Source organism: Emys orbicularis, chromosome 14 (assembly GCF_028017835.1).
Source record: "Emys orbicularis isolate rEmyOrb1 chromosome 14, rEmyOrb1.hap1, whole genome shotgun sequence".
NCBI classification, from domain to species: domain Eukaryota; kingdom Metazoa; phylum Chordata; order Testudines; family Emydidae; genus Emys; species Emys orbicularis.
The window spans coordinates 5,947,578-5,971,768 of NC_088696.1; the positions used below are offsets into that span (position 1 = coordinate 5,947,578).

General features: G+C 46.7%; 1 protein-coding gene across 1 annotated transcript in view; it reads left to right on the forward strand.

Annotated features, from left to right (window-relative positions):
* Positions 1-24,191, forward strand: part of SLC7A5 (solute carrier family 7 member 5) — a 55,788-nt gene that overhangs the window by 26,804 nt on the left and 4,793 nt on the right. The window contains exons 3-8 of the mRNA XM_065416376.1: positions 15,669-15,774; positions 16,877-16,921; positions 18,452-18,575; positions 19,455-19,558; positions 20,950-21,046; positions 22,544-22,693. Coding sequence (XP_065272448.1) covers positions 15,669-15,774; positions 16,877-16,921; positions 18,452-18,575; positions 19,455-19,558; positions 20,950-21,046; positions 22,544-22,693 — 626 coding nt within the window. The remainder of the gene's footprint in view (positions 1-15,668; positions 15,775-16,876; positions 16,922-18,451; positions 18,576-19,454; positions 19,559-20,949; positions 21,047-22,543; positions 22,694-24,191) is intronic.

Here is a 24,191-nt window from a genome sequence, read left to right on the forward strand (position 1 = left end):
GGATATCCCTTACAATGCTGGCTCCTGCAGGTCTTCACGAACATAGACGGACAATTGTAACTGATCAGATTGTGCCCTCTATTGATGGCTGAAAGCAAACCAGAGGGTGAGAAGATGGGACCGGAGCTTTTCCAGGGCACGTAGCTCAGCCACGTTGTTCACAACGTTGAGGGAGCGCTGCCTACTGGAAGAGACGTGTAGCTGCAGGTAGCTTCTGCAGTACACTCGAGCCATGCGCAGGGAGCAAGGAGCCAGGCATCCAATCCCAATGGCAGTACAGAGAGTTATTGTTCAGCCAGGTGCCCAGCTTTTCGTTCCTGGTCCTGTGTACAGTTTGCCTGCTTCCTGGAGAGTCTAAAATCAGATGGCTTTTTTTGGCAGGGGTATAACGTGTGTGTGGGTGGGGAGGGGGACAGCTCTGTTAATTGATGCTGGATATGTGGCCTGTCACTTCTAGGTTGAAACCAGCCAAGATCCGCAGTGATTGAGAATTGCTATGCAATGACGCTTGTGTGTCTTTATGTAACTGGTTCATGGGTTCCCGTCCGTTTCCTAGTAGTCTGCATCGGCAAAAACACCCCCATCATTGTCATTATCCTCCCAGAACAGTCTGTGCACCTTTGTCTACATGACCCCTCGTGTATGGAACATCCTCCCTGGACTAGTCTATAAGGCCACTCCCGTGTCATCCTTCATATCCCTCCCCAAGACCCACTTCTAGTGTGATGACTATAAGAAATTGACCAACTAATAATAGGTAGGCGCACTTGGGGAGAGTTGCTACTGATTTTAAAAAATGCTCGGGCTGTATGTTTTAACTCTCTTGCCCACCTGCCCCCTTTCATAGGTTGCTGGTGCGCTCAGATTGTAAGCTCATCCTGGCCAGGACTGCATCTTCCTGTGTGCATGGAAAGTGCCTAGCACATAGTGGGCACTACTGTAATACTATTAGTAATCAGCCCTTTTATTGGCAGTCTTTGCAGAGAAGCCAAGGATTAAATGGGGCAGGGAATATTGTGTCGCCCCCGAGATGGCTTTTCCAGGACTGGGTTGAGGTATGTTGGCTGGGCAGTCGAGGGATAAGCGGCACTGGTGCTAATTTACTGAATTATCAGAGGACTTTTGTCTCCAGCGCTATCAGCTGACACTAAAATAAACTCTCTATCAATTGAAATTTTTTTAAAAATCAGCTTTAAAAAAAATAAAAGATTTCTCTTTGGGAAGACAAAGGAAGCATTCTGCTTATTTTTCGTTGTTTCCTTGTATAGTTACCCTGTGAACTTACAACTTTCTCAAAGATAGGGAAATGCTTTATCTCAGATTTGATTAGCGAGCAAATTTACCCTTATAAAAAACGTTTCCATAGAACTAGATAAAAGTGGATGAGAATTTTGAAATCTGGGTTTTATGAAAAGAAACTTCTTTCAGGGAGCTATGCAAGCACTTTTTTTGTTCAATGTGGATAAATAACATATTTATAGCTTGTCCTGGCAAATTCACTTCCCTGCCTCCCCCCCACACTTTTAAATTCCTGCCTGACCTTTCCTTTGGGAGACACTGCTGTCTTTGCAGAATTTCTTGCTTCTTCAGAGGATTTTATTCCCCTTCCAACTCAGTGCCTACAGCTCTAGAGGAACATTGTTCAAGGCTTTGTTGCAAAATATACTTCCCTCCCCCTTCCTGCTTTGCTGAACTTTATCACCTTTAGAAGAAGAAGGAAAAAACACAAACAAACCCTCTCCTCCAATTTCCCAGGAATTACCTCGGGCCAAGTGAAAGCTTTGTTTTTTATTTTCTGTTTATTATAGTAATAATAATACCGCTGCACATCTTTGGAACTCTTTTACTCCACACAAATCTTACTCTCAGGTCTTTTCCAGAGTATGAGTCAGATTTGGCTCCCGGTTACATAGGTGTAAAATCCACATTAACTCTAATGACACACGAGTGTAACCAAGAGTAGAATTTAGCCCTGTTCATGTAGCAACCATCCTATATCTTCCTCCCTTATCACCTCTCTACTCTGTCTCTCTTTTGCAATCTTACTTGATAACCTCCCTTCTTCCTCGTCTCTGTGCCTCTTCATTTTTCTCTCCACATTAGTGCATACTTGTGTCAACAAGCAACATTTCTGCCAACAGATGAGGGGTGTTTTATATCTCAGTCCATGCAGCAAAGCCTTCCTGATTGGAGCTGGGTGCTCCTTTTTCCGGCTCTTTAACAGACCTACCTAGGTGCACTGCACGTGAGCTGCACAACAGGGCAGAGTATAGGGGTCAGAGGTTGACTGGATTATAAACACTGTTTGTTTGTTCCCTCATGAAAATGGAGGTTTGCTAATATAAGAGTATATTGGATACTATTTATCTCTGTAAGTACATTTTGGGATGTTGTTTGCATGGAAGTTGTTAAATGTGGATTTCCAGATTTTGGTGGGTTGTCCTACAAAATCCCAGACATGTCAGGATCCGTTTCATGGGATCTTGCATTTCTGAGGTACTTCACAGGCCACTGTGGTGTGGAACGCACTGCACGTTTAACAACTCTTGCTGAAGTACATTTAGGACAGAAAGTGAAGAGTAATGCGATTAGAATCAATAAGACAATAAGCCCTTTAGGGCAGACACCATGTCTTCCTTTGTGTTCATACAGCACCCAGTACAATAGGGCCCCAATCAGGATTGGAACCTTTGGCTGTTACCACTGTGCAAATAAGTAATAATAAAGCTATCCAATTGAAACTCATGGTGCGGTTTGGGCAGGAGAATCTCATTACTCACATGGGGTTTAGGTAGGACTGTACATGACTGTTCTGTAGGCAGCTTTGTTTAGAATCTCTCTACCTGAAGTAGATAACTCACAGTCATTCCATGTTTACAAGCTGGCCTAACTCAAGAGACCTACACTTCTTGCTTGTTTAGTTTTTTTCTTTAACAAAATGCGAGGTAGAGGAATCTCCCTTGTCTAATACTTACTTTCACCAGCCTCACAATGGAAGAATCTGTCTCACTGATCGTCTGCTAGATTCACGTATTCATCTCATGTGCCCTTTCTCATCCTCCATTCATATTTTAGTTTCCATCTTCCCAAAGCTAGCACTTCTCCTTAATCTCAACACAGAGCTGTAAACCTGCTACAGTAGCAATACAGCAAGGGGACTATTTTCCTTCTTTCTCCAGTAACAGAATTATGCTAGCATCACATAAGGTTGCACAACATCTGGTTGCTGGATCTCTTGCAGGCTAATATCAATAGGCCTTGTGTATAAAGTGCTGGCTCTTTAAAATGGGTAATTTTTCTCAAAGCCTGTTAAACTCTGAGTAGGTGGGTGACAATAAATCCCATTTCCATGGGAAATACATTTTTATTCTGTGTGTCCTTGTTATCTTTTAGACCAATCATTATACTCTTTGGACAAAAGGAACTCTTAGCACTACGAGCTCCGTGAATTTGATGCTTGGTTGGCAATTGTAGCGAAGTACACATCAAGTTTGAAATATTTTTTGCAGCAACTTGGCTGGCTCGGAGGTCTGGGAGGTAGAAGGGTTGGTATGTTCCCATGGCATTTCATTTTGTGTCTGAATGGAGTTCATTAACTTTTCTTCATTATTATTTTTCCTACCACTATTTTATATTTACATGATCAGTAAACAGTGGAAAGTAACAATATTGTAGTCTCTTATTCAAATGTGGAAACTTTGGAGACTTTTATAGCCTGTCTGTCTGCAATTCCCCCTCAGTCCTTGGCTCTGTCTTTTCTCTCTGTTGCGAAGTGTTTTCATTACTTTAAGAACCGCAATAAAATTTTATGGCAAAGAAAACACGTGACCATATTACCCTTTGCAAAACAGCATTTTCTTATGAGCTTTCTGTTTACATCTCTAATGCAGATCCAGAAGGAGAGCAGAAGTCGGTTCCTACACCTAGGGCCTGGTTTACTTTTAAAAGTTGTACCAGTATTACTATTATGGGACAGAAAGGGGCGAGGAGCTTTGTTTGTTTTTGTTTTTTGTTTTTAATCTGGAAAGTTATACTGGTAAAAGCCTTAATGTGGAAGCACTTGTGATGGGTTTCCCCTGCGGTGCCACTTGAAACTGGGGTACCACTGAGCCCACCTGACCCACCAGCCTGGGCTGCCTTTCACACTGTGGTGCTGTGGTAAGTTGGCAAGCTCTCCAAGCCTGCTCTTTCACCAGCCTACACACAGGTAGGGACACACCCAGCTGCAGCTTCACACACATGCTGAGATCATCTCTGCATGGGAAGGCTCAGCTAAGGCACCTCCCTGTCGCTAAGGCAACCCCCCCCCCCGGAGTGTAAACCCAAAATTATACCGTCTTGCGCTGCACAGGGAACTGTACAGTGTAAACTCATGACATTCGCCCCGTCCCTCAATGTGGAGGAAGATCTGCAACAGCTTTCTGTTCCAAGTATGATTTCTACACACTGGTTTTAGACGGTTTATTAACTACAAAGAGAGATTTTAAGTGATAGCAAACAGATCAAGGCAGATTACTTTGGTAAATAAACAAAACCGCAAACTGAGTTTAACACACTAGATAGGTAGGATATGAAGTAGCAAATTCTCACCCTGAGTGATAAACCGGCTGGCAGATTCTTAAGGCACAAGCTGCCTCGGCTTGCCCGGGTTTTCATACACAGGCTAAAAATCCCTCTAACCTGGGACCATCACTTCCCCCAGTTCAGTCCTTGCCCCTCAGGGGTTTCCAGGTGTGTTGTTGTGGGGAGAGTGAGGTACCATCATGATGTCATTGTCCCCCTTTTATATCTTCTTCCCACTTGCTGGAAAGCTCTTTTGCTGTGACCTGGGTCAAACATTTCCCATTGTGTAGTGCTCTCTCTGAGAGGTTTCTATTGTACACAGTTCCTGGGGTAATCCTTGTGCTTGTTTGCATTTCCTCAATAAGCCATTAACATTGTTTGGCCTTTTTACTGTTAAACCTATCTCATAGAACTGGAAGGGACCCCGAAAGGTCATCGAGTCCAGCCCCCTGCCTTCACTAGCAGGACCAAGTACTGATTTTGCCCCAGATCCCTAAGTGGCCCCCTCAAGAATTGAACTCACAACCCAGGGTTTAGCAGGCCAATGCTCAAACCACTGAGCTATCCCCCCTGTTGTACCTGAAAGGCTGCTTGTGTGTGTTTTCAACCTCACAACATGTTTCAGTAACATGTACATAGCCAAACTTCAAAACTTCACATACGACAATAGCACATACAATCCAATGAGATATTAATGTCTAGCAGATCAAGACTTTTAGAATGATACCTCACAAGGCATACTTTGTACAAAACATATCCTAATGACAGTGGTGAATATTGGCGAGCCAGGGTGTCACAGCACTTATGCCAGTATAAGGGTACCTTATGCTGGTATAATTATTCCGCTTCCTGTACATGAATAGGTCATAACTGTATCCACACTGGGGATGGGTTGTACCAGTTTAAACTATATAAATATAGTCGAAGGGAGAGAACATTCTAGTGTAGACATGACCCCTGTTTTTCCCTCCACTGCTACTACAGACTATCTTTGTTCTCTCTTCTAGTGATATGCTAATGTTTACTTAGTACCTTCTGTCCAAGCATGTCTAAGCCAGGTATTGCCTAGTGAAGCGCCAATGTGATCTAGCAATTAGAACAGGTGACTGGGAGTCTGAACACCTGGGGCTAGATTCTGAATCTAGATTTGTTTGGCTGGAAGACTGCCTAGTCATCAGTGGGGTCCAGGGGTCCGATCATACAGAACCAGTTGCAGCAGCTCGCTCTTGGGTTATATTCCTGGGTCTACCTCTGATTTGTTATGGTTTCAATTAAAATTCGTATATGAATGATGAGTATTTTGGAGCAAAATTGAAGGGAGAAACCAGGAGGATTGGGGTGGCTTTGACTACATGGCAACTTTCTGATCTTGGATTTGGAGCTGATCTGATTGAGCCATTAAGTTTTCCGAGGAAGTGAGCCACTAATCTGTATTGTGATTATTCCCATTGCAGTTCTGCAGCTGTTGCATTTAGACCCACAGCTCTTTTAAAGGCCTGCTTAAAAAATCAGACTGTAAGGATTTGTTTAAAGAAAAAATATAATAGCTTCACTGGGTCAGTTTTAAAGCTGGTGCCTTTAATCTGTGGCACCACACAAGAATACGTTGGTATATTTAGATGTGGAAAACATGAAGTGGACATTCTAAAGTCAAAAACCAGATTTTTAAATTTTTCTAAATTTCTTAATTATTAAAACTGAACATTCTTAAAATCCTAACTTCCTTTTTGCTATTGATGCTGGGTGATATATATATGGTTTTTTACATTGAATTAATCATGGTCAATGAAAATAGTCACGTTCAATTTCTGGTTCTTGTGCCCAATGCTGCAATATTTGGTTACAGACACTGCTGTGGCATGCTTAAACCAAACCAAAAGCTTGTTCTCACCAATTTTTTTGGAGGGGTGTGTATGTGAAGGGGAGTAATTAAATTCAGACTTCTGTTAGTTTACAACTTTTAAAAAATTCTTGCATTCTGATTTTAAATCATTTGCCTGTGAGCCTCAAAGCGACTGCCTTAAATCCATTGTGGGGGCAACACTGAGAATTAAGGCTTCCATTCTGTCCTTAACTCGCTTCACTGTGTTCTCAGAGACCTAACACAGAGAGCTGCAGCTGTTGAACAGACACGGGTGAATTAAGGACAGACGTAGGTAGGCTGAATTTCAAACATTTGCCATGGAGGGTTTAGATTAGCCCCCAAACCTCGTTTTTTCCTTTAATTATATGCAGACTATATAATCCTGTACTCTTGGGTCACCCACCTCATGGACTGGTTCATTGTTCAGGGTAAAACGGTCTTTAAAAGAACGATTGTGCCTGGCAAACTTCCCACTGTACGTGGGACTGTTTTTAAAATAAAAGTTAGGAACTGAAGATCCAAACCTTAGAGACTAAGCAGAGTAGCACAGAATAAATCCATAAAAGCCCAATAGACATATTATCTACCTACTCTGGTTGCAAGGCAACATCTTGGCTTTGTGTGTGTGTGTATCTTTATTTTTAATTGAATCTCTTTCCCTTTTGCTAGGAAGTTCCCTTTTGATCTGCCTCCTTCAATGAAGTTCATTTTGCTAATTCCATGGCGGGAGAAAAAGAAAATTGCCTTGTTTGTGACAAGTCGCCTGATTAGAACAGATCTGAGGGAGGGAAAGTTTACTCTCTTCCACTCTACTGGCAATAATGGCAGTTGAATGCGCTGAAAAAGCCTGTCAGGACAAATCTGTATGAGACCAAGGGACGGAATGAAGAAACCCTTGTTAATAGCAAAAGATTGGTCAGGTTATAGAGGTCTGGTTTGTTCTGGAGTCCCATGAAAGAGAAGCTAAGAAATATTCTGTTGAATTGACAGGGAAATTTGCAGTGCTTGGCCGGTAATTAACAAAATCTCAGGCTTGAAGGATCTCAGAACACAAACTGCGGACAGATACTGACAATACATAGGGCCACAGATTGAACAAGTGTTGTCATTGTCCATGTTCCCTGCACTCCATACCCAGAGTTAATTATACGTAACCATTCAGAGAGCAGCAGACAATTAGCATAGTTACAGCAGTCAGTAGATTTTCTTCTAATGCTTGCTGGCTGGCTGGCTCAGGGGACCGGTAATGGGGTATAGACCTTGGACATGAAGCTCACTTATTCAGATCTAACGGTGGCAAACTCCTGACTGTTTGGAATGAATTTGGGGGTCAGAGTGCAAATACCTAGTGGACAGGTGCCCACATGGCAACACCCATGGCCACAACTTCCTCCTGCTTTCCCCCCATTTTCTGATCTCTAGCAGCGAGGCCAAGGGCTATGGAGACCGAACTCCCCTCTCGTCTTTTGAATTTGTCCCTGCAGATCATGAGGCACGTACAGGAATGGGGGTAAGGAAAGCTTGCCCTGTTGTTGCCCGTGCTGTTCCTGTTGGGTGGGTGTGATGAGAATAGAGGCTGTTTCCATGGCTGTCAATCCGTCACCTTCTACTAGAATTTGAGGTTTCAAGGAAAACTGCTGTTATGAGATCCACTTCAGCATTCCTCTTTGTCATCGTGTGTGTGTGAAAAGTGGGTGAAGGTATCAAAATGGAGAGTGAATGGAGAGTCTGGAAAAGTAGACAGTATTCTCCACAGCTCTAAATCATATCGGGCTGGCCGCATGTTGAAGACTTAATCAGGCATTTCACACTAGAGGGTGAATAACTCAATTATGCAGGATTGCTTTATGGGCTTGTTGCTCTCTAACCACCAATTTAATCTCCAACCAAAGATGGATGCTAATGTCTGAGGCCAAGTGAGCATAGTTGGTGCAGGCGCATGCCAATTGCCTGAGGACAGGTGGGCATGGCAGGTTAATGTGTTGCACAGTTTGCACACTCTAGTTTGAAAGGAGGCATAATTAGTTTTTACCCAGCCAGTTTGTTCTTGCCAGCTGCTGTGTTAAAGCTCTTGGTGACCAAGGCCAGGAGTAGTGACACCTAGACTTTGCACATGTGCCGTTGCCTGTGCAAAAAAATTAACGTGCATAAAAATACAGGCGCAATTGCTGTGATTTCTCTTCCAGTCATAGGGACTGTATGGTCAAATGCCCATTTGTATGTGTGGTGATTGCAGTTATGGTGCACATGGAAGACTGTCCTGCAATGTGGGTATAGGTGATGACGCAACATTTTAATGTTGTTTGAAGGGAGCGATCATAGGCAGTGTAGTACACCCTGTATATCCATTGTCACTGCCACGTGGCTACACCATGTTTGCAAGCCCTAAATGGGCAAAACACTTGTGCCTGTGGCTATATACCTCAGTAGGGTGATCATCCGTCTGTCTGTATTTGAGAAGCTGAGTGGTGCTCATTTGCAGGTACCCAAAATGCACTACCTTCTCCTAGCTGCATCAAAGTTGGTGCTTTAAGCTCTGGGACCCTCCAGTTCATTGCAAACTGGCCAAGGAAAAATTACCTTTGACCACTACTGATCTAGGTTAGATTCCAAACAACAAATCAGATTAAAGGTTCCATTTCAAAAATACAGCCATGCTAATGCTGTTAACGGTATGGCACTGAACACTTGCATATTTTGCTCTTTTTTCCTCCACATCAACCCCCAGAGCTTCTCTCTGTCTGCCTCCAAACAGCCTTTGACTGTAGCAGTAGCAGGTTACACCACTGATGGATCAATGCAATCGATAGCTTGTCTTGTTTTATGCTATACTTTCCCCACAGCTTCTTACTGAAATGGAGCTATGATTAAAGGCTGTGGCCTCTGATAATTACAATCCTGGAAACTGAGTAAGAGCAACAGATGGGTGGCTATGCCATCCCCAAGGGTCATTGGCTCCGTTACAGAACTAGTTGGTTGGCCTTAAATCAGTCCCTATTCAGGACCTTAGTTGGCTGGCTTCCCTCCACCCTCTTCTCAGCTACAAGTTTCTATGGATGTGGATTAAACCTGCTGTGCTCAATAAAATAAGCTAGTGGGAAGTGGCTGGGAATGCATTGGACTGTTTGGAGTTTGCATTTTGCCGTTAGCCTGCCCTAATAGGAAAGGGGTGGGGGTTATTTGTGAAGTGCCCCGTCTGCACCTAAGATAAAAATTGAAGTAACTTAATACATTCCCTAATGTCTCTAACCACCACCACCTTTGCTTTCTCTAATTCCCAAAGGAAGCTTGCCCTGTGACACACACCTCATCCACTCCCAGCCTGTGTGGCCCAATAAGTGCAGAGTGGATAGTTCTGTATTTTTTAATAGCAGCTTCCACACTGGTGGATACAAAAGTTGCAAGAAATCAGGAGCAGGTTGCACAGGGGAAGGGCTTGATTATGCTTCCTTGGTAGCAACAAAATGCAAAGGAGCCCAAGAATGCAGCAAAGGTGTGTGTACCCAGTGTGCAGTGTACGTACACAGTGGTGCAGTGGTAGTGTACGGAAGATGCTGTTGAAATGGATTCCTTGAGCTTTGCAGCTTTCAATAAGCTATCAAGAAGGTTGTTTTCTGAGGCTAAGGGAATACCATTTTGGTCCTGATCTGGCAGGAGTCACACCCAGATGAGTGGTTTGATGCAGTGGTGAGGAAGGCAGATTGTAGGCAGCCTTTGCTCCTTCTAGTTTATGAGCCTACAGAGGAGCATAGCTGGAGTGGACAGGTAGTTCTTTCCTACTCTGGCCTCCTCTGAGAGCCCAGGGCTCCGTGATGAAGATAATGATGCACTTAGAGGGAAAGGAATTTGGCAACCAGAACGCCCTTTGGGCCTCCAGGTCTTGATCATTATTGTTATTATTCTTAATAATAATAATAATTAATAATAGCACTTTATGAACATTAGCTAAGTAACCCTCCCAGCGCTCTGGGGAGGGAAATGTTACTACATTTTACAGAAGGGGGAACTGAGACGCAGAAATGTGCTCTGACTTGCCCCAGGCCACGCCGATCGGCAGGCGCCGTGAATGGAACCCAGGAGTCCTGATTCACAAGCGGCGAGGCGGCTCTGCCGCTTGCTGAAATCCCCAGAGCATGCCTTCCTAGCCAGAAGCGGAGTCTCTCAAGCTTGGTTGCCCCTCAGGAGAAGAGATGAGGATCCGTCCCTTTAAGCGGTCATACAAACAGCAGGCAAGGCTGGACGTACGGCAGCAGCACTAGGAATAGGCCGATTGTAGAAATGAGAAGGTGGCAACACCTATGTGGGTCCGAGCTAAACCATTGCCTTGCGGGAGGGGCGGTATAGAATGGCTTTCCCCACAATAGGCCTACTAGTGCTTCAGCCCGTCTTGTTTTAAATGACGCAGTTGATAGGGCTCCCACCACTACCCCAACTGAGTAGCTCTCGTCACTGGGAGCTTTCCCTACCGTCCAGCGTCTGTTTCCCTTTGCTCGGTTTCATTACAGAGCTAGAGCCACTTGGGAAACCCTGCGTCGCTCCCCTTCGCTCTTTGACTTAGATGGCTGCGTTCCCCTCTCGTTGCCATTTAGCCCAGCTATTCATGTTTAATTACAATGAATTGCCTCACCTCAATAGAAGAGCCTGCATTATTACATCGGGAATGGACGTGACCTGATACGAAACGAGGGCTTTCAAAGAAAAGGTCTGAACATGCAGCACATGGCATGAAAATTCCTTCTGCACGAAGGCCCCGGGTGGCAGAGAGGTTATAGGTACTATTACAGGCGTCTTGTTGGCTGGCAAGAGCTGCAAATAGGGATTGTGTCGGAACTCGTTACCTTAATGTGGTTAATTTGCGAGCAGAGTGTAATTGTACAACCCATTTAAACCAGGGTGCAGGGGGAAGCAAGGATGTTGTCTCTATAGCACTTATTGCTATGAGGTGAGGCCAGTGTTCTTAACGGACAGTGTTTAGAGTAGGGGGTATCAACTGGAGGGAAGGGCAGGTGGGTATAAACGGAGCAGTGCAGCCAGTGTTCTACACCTATATAGTAACATCCTGCTCCGTGGGAGTATTGGACGCCATTGAGCATGTGTGGGCCCTGGCAGTGTGAGCTGCAAACGGGTACCTTTGCACAGCTTCCAGAGCGCATGCCGCAGCTTTAACTGTGAGCCGTGCAGTAAGAGGGTGGGAGATGCTATGCTTGTCTGTGTCAAACAGAATTCCCTGAATCTCCAGCTTAAATGCCGGGCCCTTTTCAGCGAGCGTTGTTCATGAGACGGCTGGATGAAGTCAGACAGGCTCATCAGTGAGACTTCTAGGGATTGGCCCATGGGGGAGAAATAACTTGCAGACCTTTCTGGACTGACTGCTGGGGTGTGACCTTTATTGTGCCACAACATGTAACGCGTTGGCTGCCACCTCTGTATAAATATGGCTTACGGGTGCAGTTAAGCATGTCCCTAGGGATGTGCTGTTGCTGCCTGATATGGGGAGATGGGGCTTTGGTGCAGGGTGGGAAGAAGATGTCTGCTCTGGCGGGATGTGCCCTCCAGAACACGTTTGCTAATGAATGGGAAGGTGGACTCTGTCATTAAGCCACTATGGGCACGTCTACGCAGCCCGTGGAATCGAGCCTTCCAGCCCAGGTCGACAGACTTGGGCTCATGCTACCGCTCTAAACATAACTGTGTAGACCAGTAGTGGGCAACCTGCAGCCCGTGGGCCGCATACGGCCCATCAGGGTAATCTGGTTGCAGGCCGCGAGACATTTTGCTGACGTTGACTGTCTGCAGGCACGGCCCCCTGCAGTTCCCAGTGGCCGCGGCTCACCATTCCCGGCCAATGGGAGCTGCGGGAAGCAGTGGCCAGCACGTCCCTGTGGCCCGCAATCAGGTCCTCATAAACAAAATGTCTCGCGGCCCGCAATCAGGTTACCCTGATGGGCCGCATGCGGGCCACAGGTTGCCCATCACTGGTGTAGACGGCGCTTTGTAGTTGTGGCTCAGCCTTGAGCTTGGGCTCTGAAGCCCACCCAGCTCCGTAGGCTTCAGAGCCTGAGCTCCTGCCCATGCCACAATGTCTACACAGCTCTTGTTTGACTGCATCCCTGCTGACTAGCAGCTCGGTGCTGCAAAGGCATGGGCTAGGTACATGCCATGGCAAGTGCAGGTTTGTGTGTATGACACACACACACACACACACACACACACACACACACACACACACACAAAAATTAACAGTTATGCTTTCTTTTTCCTGTTGTGCTTAAACACTGCTTCTGTAGCACATATTCTGTGGCAAATTTCACTTCTATTTGATCATGTGCCCTGAGGGGGCAGCCAGACTCCTTGACACCAAGCCAAGGCGTCTGTGAAGCGCAGCACGGCACCGAATCCGGATTAGAACTAAACAAACCCTCTTTGCACAGAAGCTGTCGAGTTCCCAGCTGGGGGATATTTCCTGCATTGGCGAGCACGGATTTCTGGCTGGCGACTCGGGGATGCTGTGTTTCTGGCCACGAGCTTGAGAGTTGCAGCTCTGCTTGGCCTTGGTAACAGACGGTTACTGTGTGCTGCAGCCAGGGGAAAGGCAGAGCGAGATCTATGGACTGTTGGGGAAAAAAAGAAGTGCTAGAGCCCTGGACAATCTGTTACCACTATAACAGTGGTAATCACCTCAGCGTCCTTGGCAAGGTTCTGGGGTAAAGAAACACACACTTGAGTAAGTTGCAGTGTAGCCTGATCTATCGATTTATGTATTAATTCTGTTAATTGCTTAAGAATTTCCAGTTATCACTTTGAGGGTTGACAAGTTCTCATCCCGAGATCAGGCCCAGGATTATTTGATTTCTTTCATGCCTAGAGATCTCGTTGTTCTGTGTACTCACACCATGCAAGCAACCACGCGCCTTACAAAAGGAGGAATCTGCTTGGCTGGTGGCAATTCTGAATTGCGTGGGTATCTGATAGAGAGCCACTTGTCTCTAGCTTCCTTAGCCAAGTCTGACTCCCTCCTGTGATTCAGAGGAACATGTAATGGTAAGGACAGCATGCAGGAGGTGTCTGATCAGAACATGGGCCTCAGCAGGAGCAGACTTAGGTAGCACAGGCCATCACATGGGGAATGGAGGGGACCACTTGCTGCTGGCAGTAGGGGCCTGCTAAAGGCTTAATTGGTTTAAACCAACTGACGAGGAAGGAGCAGTGGCAGCTGGGCAGAGAGACAGTGAAGAGGAGACAATGTGGGATGGAAGGCATGGGTCAGGTGGAAGGGATGAGTATCAAAGCAGGCCATTGAGGTGGGTAACTCCCATTGGCTCCTACTTAGAGACTGCCCCAGCAAACTAGCTCAGACTCATCATATTGCAGGGGAAAGCTGTCCTTTCTCATTGATAGAAAGTGCTACTGGATCAAAATGTGCGTGATTCTAGCAGTCTCCTTGTCACCCAGCTTTATTTTGTGTGTTCCTTTTCTGGCCAGCCTGGGTAAACGTGATGCTGCTGAAAGCCCTGTGGTGCGGGGGAGCTGAAATTTTGCAGCGCAAGGAAAAAGTGGTGCCTTGGCTTTTACTACCCCTTTTCTTCCTTCTCTGATCTGAATCTGTGGAATGTAGCCTTCCAAAGGGTTAACCTCCAGCAAGCGCTGCTGATTGCCATGTGATAACAGTTGCCTGTGTGATTAGAGCAGATCCCTGCTGTAAGAGGAATCACATGGGAGGCAACCCTGCTGGTCAGATGCTAACGTGCCTCACCAAATCCTGTGCTGCTCCCCTGTCTTCCTCCCTCACAAAGGAGAGCACTTGTTTCATTGAAGGAGAGGCCCCACCCCAGGCCTGGATTTAGGCTCCAGATCAAACAGCATGAAACAAAGCAACCGCAGAGAGATTTAAAGTAAAACAAATAACCCCTGCGGGTGTGCTGGAAGGGCTTTCAGTAAATTTACAATCAAATCCTCTTTTTATGGCTTTTTAATTCAATCGTGGATAAATAACAGGAACTTCTGATATTTAGACCCTAAGGTAGCTCACTTCCCTTCCCACAATTCAAAAGGGATACCATAACATGCTGCTTTATTGGGTCACCAATGGTCTTTATCGAGAAAAAGCAGCCTTTGGTGGAAGGACGATATAATAGCAAAGTCTTTTAAGCATCTTTCAGCCAGAAAGATCCCAAAGCATTTTGCAAGCTGCATAATGCAGGAATCATTCCACCCACTGCTAAAATGCAGCTACGCTGGGGTGGAAGGAGCAGCTGTTTAACAGTCACCCAGCAATGCTGCACAACCATTTAGGACAGGGAATAAGAGAGGATCCCCTATTCGGTTGAAACAGCTGGGGAGCTTTAGGGAGGCAGGATAGAATTGTTCCACTTGGAATTTAGTCAGTGGCATCAAGGCCCCAAACTCTGTTATTGGCACATAAAGTGTCTTAGGGCAGGTCTGCACTACCGCTTAAGTCAATCTAATTTACGTCGCTCAGAGCTGTGAAAAAGATGCCCCCGAGTGACGCAAGTTACAGCAACCTACGTGCTGGCCACACGGGCACTATGTTGGCGGGAGACGCTCTCCCGTCAGCATAGAGCGTATCTACCAGACGTGCTGCAGCTGCTGTAGCGCTTGTAGTGTAGACCAAGTTCCAGCAGTGGTGAGTCCAGGAGAAACAGCATGTGGGCTTTGGTGCTGGGGATTAGGTGCTCAGAGGTGCCCTTAGGAGAGCTGGCTGCTTTCATGGGGCTTTCATCTCCTGATTTCCGCTTGCTAACTTGCATCAAAAGAAGCTAAAAATACATTAGCTCCCTCATGTTACTTTCCCATGTAAGCAGTCGTCGCCGTTGTTAGATGGGATGCTATGCAACGGTGAACGGGAGGGGAGGTGTCTAGGAGGCATTATCTGTCAGCCTGATCCACGCTGTGGGAAAGTTTGAGAACTCTTGCTGTAGTTAGTTGTTAATTTCACTTATCCTAGTTTTACTGCATTGGAACCACACAGTGTGAAACTGGAGTAACGCAGTAGGAGATGAGCCCAATAGAAACCTGTCTACACCTTCTCTAACAGAAACGCAACCTGCTTTGCATCAACAAAACTAATGCCCTATCGGCAGATTTTGTCCCAGGGTGTTGCCAGACCATTTCACTGCCTATCTCCTGTCTGTGTCAACCTGCAAAGATCTCTGGGATTCAGCCTTTGCCTACTTCTCACATCTTAATATTCTGTTCTTGTTTGTTTTTTGTCTCGATGTAGGTGATGTGTCAAACCTGAGTCCTGAACACTCCTTCGAAGGCACAAATGTCGATGTGGGGAACATTGTTCTGGCTTTGTATAGTGGTCTCTTTGCCTATGGAGGCTGGTAAGATGCTGGCATATTACTCATTGCAGTGACAGTGTAGTTTAGTTCTTTGTCTTCAGCTCTTTGAGAGAGTTGGCAGGGAGGGCATGGCCCAGAACTTCTAGTCTAGCTCTACTCGTCACCAAGGTAACAGTGCAATCGCTTAATTTTTGTCTAGTGTTATTCATGCTCAGTCCTTACAGCCCCTCCCCGGTCCCTATGTGCAAGTACAAGCAAGTGGTGTCAGTTGCAGTATTTAAAACGGAGCAAATATAGGGGCAACCTGGTAAAATGCCCAGGTTGTATGGTGAGCGAACTCAGGGAAACCAAGAGACACTAAATAAGGTGGGATTGTCCGACTGGGCCAGAATCGTCACAGACGGAGAAGGATCTTTGAAGCATCAGGGGACAATTAGGTGCAGCAAGATCGCAAGGCTATTCCAGCTAACCAAGGCAGCATGGGAGAAAGGATTCGTCGCATGCTCTGGGCTTGAGAAGGCTCCAGCCCTCATTTTGGGCAGGAACTCAGAGGTAATATGCCTTATATAGGCCATTGGTTCAGACTGACTGGATTTTGGTAAGCCAGTGCCCGTGGCTTGTGTAGGAGCAAAGGTCAAAGTAGAGGTTGTGGGCCCTGCAGCTGTGACCAGCAGCTGTCAGTACTGACACATCAGTCTGCCAATTGACAACTCCAAGCCAAAGCTCCTACAGGTTTCTTCATTAATCCCTTCACACTCTCACATGTGCGCCCAGAAACCTGGGCTCTCTTTATTTGCAATAAAAATAGAGGCAGATTGTGGCCCTCCTCTGGCAATACAGAGGCGCGGCTAGCTGACCATAAGCCTCGGCATGCAGTGATCCATCTTATTCCAAGCAAGCTGGCTGCCTTGCATGCCGAGACCTGCAGAGAACACCTTTGTTCGAAGGTTTTGTAGGTAGCCTCAGTGCTTGGGCCATAGATTTGAGACACACGGCCACCCTTGGTTTTGCAGAGCATGCTTTGGTTTATCTGTCTCTAGTGGGGCTTGCGTATGCATGTTGAGGTTAGGGTTAGGCTGTTGGATTCTTTTTCTAACTTCATTGATCTCTGTAACCAGAATTACCATTATCTTTTAAATTGCAGGAATTACTTGAATTTTGTCACTGAGGAGATGATAAACCCCTACAGGTATGTGCACCACATGGCGAGCTCTTGGCTAGAGAGGGAAACTCACCAGCTGTTCTCCCTCTAAATGCCACTTCCATCCGTTAACGCAAAGCCACCCTTTGTGTGTAGCAAGTGTTGTCACTAGGCATCCCAGAGAATGTAAAACAAGCTCTCGTTTTGGGGGCAAACAAAACCTCTGCTGTGGGCAATGCATGCTAGATAATGAGAATGCTCTTCGTTAGTACAGGATGCGGTTTCTGCAGGGAGGGGGAAAAGAAAATCTCTGTCTAATAGAAGCCCTTGTTAAATCACCTTCCCTCTCTGGTCTCATTTGAAAGTCCCATTTCCTTGGCCTGGCTCAGCAGCTGCTCCTTCACAGTTGTGACTTGCTGGCAGAAAGGGGGTTTTCTTTGCATTTGTTGCTTTATTGCAATTTCATAACCCTACCTAATACATATTTTCACCAAAATGCCAGAGGGCTTGCCAGGACGTAGTTTTACTGTTTGCCACGCATGCTTGACCTCTGCATTTTTTTCCTCCCAAGGCATGGGGCCTTTCTGTCCGTTGCATGTCTATGTCAGGGTTATATGAGGGGATCTGGTAACATGGGACTGATCTTGCCAGAGCAGAACATCTCTGGCAAATCCCTGATGCCTGCAAGAGAGGTGCAAACCATGTGTGATTGCCAGCGGCACCACTGGCTGCACTTTAGGCCAATTCCTGACCCCTGTGGTGATCAGTTGTGCTGCGAAGCATGAGATTCATTTACCCTTTCCTTGACATGTGTAATTACACGTTTTTGTGGACTGTAATTGTCCACCCCCTTTCCGAATGCAGCCACTCTGTTGACTCCCTGACCTCCTGCAGCTTTGAGCTCCACAGGCAGATTGTCTGCTGCATTAAGAAGGATTTCCTTTTTAAATTAGTTTGCGTAAACTAAGTTAGCCTATCAGGAAGGGCAAATCTGCCTTCACACCAGCTTCTCTTTGAGGATTTGTTTAGGTTACAGCTGAGTATGATTCCCATGGGCTGCAGGGGCCCAGCCAGCTTTCTGGTGACTGCCAGTTACAGCCTGACCTTCCCGTCTCCTTTATAGACAGCCACATGGACAAGTGCTTATCCTCTGGCCAGCTGACTACTGTGAATGTTCTGACACTGGTATCTGGCAGGAGGCCCTTGGGAGCTCTTTAAATGAAAGTCTGTGCCTTGAACCCAAGCACCATTTGCTCTGCCAGAGTCCACTCACAACCTGTCTTCTCCCCAAGAGTCCATCTCCCTCTGCCTCCCAGCCACCATGCTGGGCTACTTTTATTTTTGGAATTTTCTCCCCAACTTCTCCAAGGAGGATGAAGGCCAGATTGGACCCTCTGCAAGACCAAGGAAAAGCAGAATAAATTGGGCAGTCTTTAAGCCAGTGCAAAAACCTATTCAGAAAGGCTGGTCTCTGCATCAGCAGCATCTCTCCCTAGCATGCTGCCTCTTGAATTATGTCTCCGACTGATCTTCAGAGCCCCAGATCCTAATACGTTATGATTTCCCTCTTCCTCCCAGAAACCTGCCTCTAGCCATCATCATTTCACTGCCCGTAGTCACCTTAGTTTACGTGTTGACGAACTTGGCTTACTTCACTACCCTGTCAACAGAACAAATGCTGTCGTCTGAAGCCGTGGCCGTGGTAAGATGAGTCACATCAAAAACGCTCTTATCTATTTCTCTCTGCTGCCTGAATCCCTCGTGCTATCTCTAGTTGGATCTCCCCATTTATTCAACACTTATCCTGGCTGCTTACAAGAAGCTGGTGTTTGACAGGAGATGAGAGGTGGGGAAGGGTTGTCCCCACATGACACTGAGCTGGATTAATCAGAGCGATAAGCAAGGGTGGGGGAGGGAAATAAATGGCATTGTTGTTCATAAATAATCCTAGCTGCCGACTACCAGCCATGTAACTGTCTGATCAGTTACCAGAATGTGACATTTATGGGAAAAGGTCACTCCATCAATACTGAACTGGTGCTGTGCTGCTAGAGATACCAACTCTGGTTGCATTACTCCAGTTTTATTCTGAAGTGACTCCACTGAAATAGCGGAATTGCACTGGCATAAAATTGGAGCAATACTGGGATGAATCAGACTAAGACGTAAAACTGAGACTCATTAAAGTGCCCATGGCACTTCCTGCCAAAACAGGGGTGTCTGCTCCAGTGTCCTGAACTAAATTGACGTTTTGCATATCTGAATCCTCCTGCCGTTGCAGTTGGATCCAGTATTTTCCTAGACGTTCTGTCCTAAACCATTGTGTGGTATTGCTGAAACTGTTCTAGTGGATGTCATGTTCTGCCCCAGAGATGGCTGCATGTCAGGGAAGTGCCTTCTGTCAATCATGTAATTCTGTAAAATGCTTTGGACGCAGGAAAAAGGCAGTATGAAAAATCTTCAGTAGTTTGTGTGTGTATAGTCAACATGAATGGGGCGTTGTATATGTTAAAAACTTGTCTGGGTAAATAGATATGAGTCCCTGTTGGCAAGTTGCTGACAGAATGTTGCTTCCTTCTAGGACTTTGGGAACTATCACCTTGGCATGATGTCTTGGATCATACCCATCTTTGTTGGCTTATCGTGTTTTGGGTCTGTCAATGGATCCCTCTTCACTTCTTCTCGGTATGTTTATTGCTCAGTACTGCAGGTCCCATTTACAGGCACCGTGCCTAACCTGTCTTTGTTTGGAGCAGTCCTCACAGGAGCGGGGTCTCTGAGGTTCTGCCGCTGGACAGATGCAGAGAGGGAAGGGACAGTGCACTATGTAAGGAGTGAGAGTGGTCATTTTTTTGAAAGGCCTTAAATCAGTGACACTCAGACCTCAGTGCCTGAGGAACCAAATTAGCAATCGACATTATCCCAAAGAGCCACAGTCGTGTGAATTCAGTGTTTCATTTAAAATATATAATATATCTAGCTATATCTACGCTCCTGTGATGACAGCTCCAAATGAAGACAGGTTAGTCACCGTGCCTGTAAATAAATATATATATAATTCTCACAGCAAAATGACTGACCAAGTATTTTATCAGCTATAGTTGGTTAATAACACAGTAAAAGCATCCTGATTGGTTAATAACTTAGATTGGTTAACTTAGATCACACAGTGTTTAAATATCATGTGCTGCAGAGGGCTTTAGGAGACACATTAAAGAGCCACTTGGAGCTCGTGAGCAGAGTATCATTGCCTTAAAGAGTATCCAAAGGCCAAATCCTAAATCCTTGCGGAGACCTTAGTCTCACTGTCTTTGGGCAAAATCCTGTTGAAGTCATTGGGTGTCTTCGGCTGCAGACTAAATAAGTACTAGGGTGACCAGATGTCCCGATCTTATTGGGACAGTCGTGATATTCGGTGCCTATTACGTCCCACCCCATCCCGATTTTTCACACTTGCTGTCGGGTCACCCTAATAAATACAGACTTGGACTTTAACAGCAGTGCTCAAGAAAGCATTTTTAATGTAAACCCAGATGCTTATAAAGTCTCAAAAACAAAGACTGAGGGTTCCCCAAAAAGAAAAGAGAGGATGGCAATGGACTGACACCCGGGAGAGCTGGGTTCAGGTCTCGGCTCTGCCACAGACTCCCTGTGTGACCTGGAGTAAGGCACTTAATCGCTCTGGTTTGGTTTCCCATCTGTAAAATGTAGATAAGAAAACTTTCTTCCTCCCACCCTCTGCCTTCTCTGTGTAGAGGGCAAGCTGCATATGTGCAGAAGTCAGCATGTTGAGGCCCTGATCTCAACTGGTGCCACTCTAATGCAAATAATTAATAGCAGTGGTGGGGAGCATAAGTGGCACACAATTGCCACTTGGAATAGCAGTGCATCACTAGTGTGGCAATACCTACGTACTACAGGTTGGGTTCAGAGTGTCATTTCAGCCTGGCTCACTCCAAAATGCCTATGCTTCTGTCACGCTGTTGTACCTTGTTTTGTACTGAATGCAAACCTGAACTGAGTGAGTGACTCCCAAGCACTTGCGCCAGGTGGAGTAACTGCTCTGTTGCCCTCAGGCTGTTCTTCGTGGGATCCCGGGAGGGTCACCTGCCCTCTGTCCTGTCCATGATTCACCCCAAGCTTCTCACTCCGGTACCATCTCTCATCTTCACAGTAAGTGTCCTATGGGCTTTCAGGTTAAGGTGGCGCATGGCAGAGAGAACACAACCAATCGAGACGGTGGAGCAAGCCATGGTCCACCAATGCCTGCCCCTACTGGGGCTGCAGGAAAATGACTGTGGGATACTCCACTGAATCCAAACAAGCAATGTCAGTTTGTTGTCCCAGTGGAAGGTGAACCTCCTCCTCCTCCTTTTGCTGATCCCCAAAGTGTCTGCCAGTATGCCATAGGGAGTAGTCCTCCCAGGCCCCACATGTCTTGCTAGGTTTAATCAAGTGCATGGGGTGAGGATGTCCTAGTGAGACAGCAGCACTACACAGGAAGCTGAAATGCCAGGCGACATTGATAAGGCTATATGCTGTTTCTTTGCATGTAAGTTAGTGTCAGCTGTTACCACTGTATCTTAAGTCACCGTTCTAGGAACGTGGGGGAGGGGAGAAGTTTTGCAGCAGAGAATCCAGACTGCCACCAGCCCCAATAAACTGAAAAGTCATGGGTGGTCCCTGGGGAAAATGTGTGTCACTTTGGTGCCACAATCTTCCTCTGGTTGATCTGCATTCTCCGGATGTTCCCTGACACTCTCAGAGCACCCACAGCTGTAGAACAGCGGCTGTAGTTAGTCTTTGCGGGCGAGAAGAACACGTCTCCTCACTTCAAAATAAAAACCTTTGGAAGGAAGTGTGGCGGGGCGAAAGAGGAAGTGAAGGGCAGATAGACTATCACCTGGTCACAGATTCAGTTAGCTTAGTGGAGATCCCTGCTGAATCATCCAGTCCATGTTTCAGCTCGATCCCACCTCACGCAGCCGTGTAAGACTGACTGCACTTCAAATTCTCTGTCTACAATGGGAATAGCTGGGGGGAGGGGCAGGGGATTTCATGACTGGGGACCCACACAGAGCGTATGCCAAGACGGAAAGAGCAGCGGGTGCTGGAGGACCCGGTTTGGGGGCATTGGTACAGCTGTGGCAGGGATCAAGGACTGCAATAGCCCGGAGCCCTGCTGGTCGTGATTGAAATGCATTGGGTGAGCTGCATAGAGGGCGCTCAGGCCGGGAATACAAGAGGTAGCACGTGTCCGAACGGAGGTGCATTCAGCAGAGCTGTGTGGGGAAAAGTTCCATAGCGCCTTCCTGTTCCTAATGTGACTGATTCTGTCCGACTCGTTCAGACCCTTGGTTTCCTGAGCACTAAGAAAATTCCCCTCCTTTTCATCCTCCAAAACCCCACCCTCCTTTTTCTCTCTGTGTGTTTATATGGCCCTCATCCCCATAGCATAGCCCTGGATTGCAAGTTTCACTTTGAAATAATTCCATGCAGTGATCAGACTTGGTTAAATTAGTAAAAATTAAGCCACCTCTTCTTCATATGCTTGGAAATCCTTCACTGTTCTTGGATGGTAGGCAATTGCTCTCAGACACTTGTCGTTAGTAGTGTATGGTGTTCTCCCCTGCCTGTCCCTTTGCTCATGGCTTCTGTTTCTGGCCGCAGTGCCTCATGACCCTGCTCTACGCCTTCTCCAATGACATCTTCTCCGTCATCAACTTCTTCAGCTTCTTCAACTGGCTCTGCGTGGCTCTGGCCATCGTCGGCATGATATGGCTCCGCTACAAGAAGCCGGAGCTGGAAAGGCCCATCAAGGTGAGGATGGTGTTGGTGGCGTAGTGGGGAGCCCTGCAGACACAGAGCTTCCCCCTCCGTGCTCAGGGTTCTGTGATGCTAGTGGGAAGGTGGCAGGATTGGAGGCTTTATGGCGGCCCTTCTGGGAGAAGGGCAGTTCTTTTGTGTTCTAGGATGTGACTTCTGTGTATAGAAATTTTCCTCCTCAGCAGTAAGGGTAAGAAAATCTGTGCAGGGAGGAGTGGAAAATGCAGCTGCTTTACTGTGCAGAGGTGCAACTTTAGAGCAAGCCAAGTTAGATGTGAACAAACAGAGGCCTGTGTAAAATGAGTGACTGGTGTCAGACTGGTTCCTGGTAGGCGGGAAGCCATGTTGCACAAAACTCCATCTCAGCTGATGCTCATTGGCTCCCTCATCGGTATAGAGGCCCAGGGCTGAGACACCCGGGTCCTGGAAATTCCCTCCATGTCAGGGGTGAGGTACCTTGGCAGGGCAGCACACGGGAAAGCTCTCTGTGCTAAACCTGCTCAGGGGATTAGTAGTAAAGGACGTCAGCCCGTGTGGTTCTCAATCAAATGCTCTGTACCAGCGTGAAATTGACTTAAAAATATTTGTTTAAGAAACAAACTACAGGGGAGAGAACTTTATTTGGATTGTCCTCGGCCGCCCTGGCAGGATACTGGGCCCATCTGGTTAGAGGCCAAGATCATGTCAATCACTGGAGTCAGTCAGCTGTTCTGAAAGGCATGCTATGCCGTCATCTTCCGAGCGCACTCAAATCCCCACCAAGCCACCGATGGCCAAAAAGCAACACACGTTACAGACCTTCCCAGATCAGTGCTCCCAAGATGGCTCTTAGCAAGCAGCTTCCCTGCTGAAAGCTGCGGTCTGCTCCCTTATTTTAAGAGTACTATGGTGTTCTAAAGCAACAACCTAAATCACTACAGCTCACGTTAGTCATACTGCTGCGTTCGGGACTGTTAGTTGAGATACTCTATAGTTTTATATATAATGGATGGACTGAGCGTGGGACTGGGAGCCAAGAACTCCTTGGTTCCAGTTCCGGGTACGTCAGGGATTTGCTGTGAGGCCTTAGGTAAGTCACTTCGCCTCTCTGTGATGGAGCAGAGAAATGTCACACCAGCAGTAAAGGATTGATGAGAGCCTGTGGGCCCTGCTAGCCCCATCCATCTGTACCTGCAGCCAGCTCCAGGACTGGAGGGGGAAGGAAAGGAGAGGCTGGCTCAGTTCAGGGCTGACTGGCGAAGAGGCAGGAGGTAGCTCTGCCTCTCTCTGGGAGGGGAGCATCACTACCAGTCTGATGGGACAGCCGCCAGGAAGCAGCACTGCGTCCCTGACCGAGACCGTTGAGAAGACTGATGAGCACCCAGCACTGAGTAAACTGTACTATTTGACTAGAAGGGCGTTGTGAGACTAGGCCCCCTCCACACATACATCCGCCCACGCCCAGAGGGACATGAGGCCGTGGCAGGATACCACTAATGGTCTGGGCGCTACT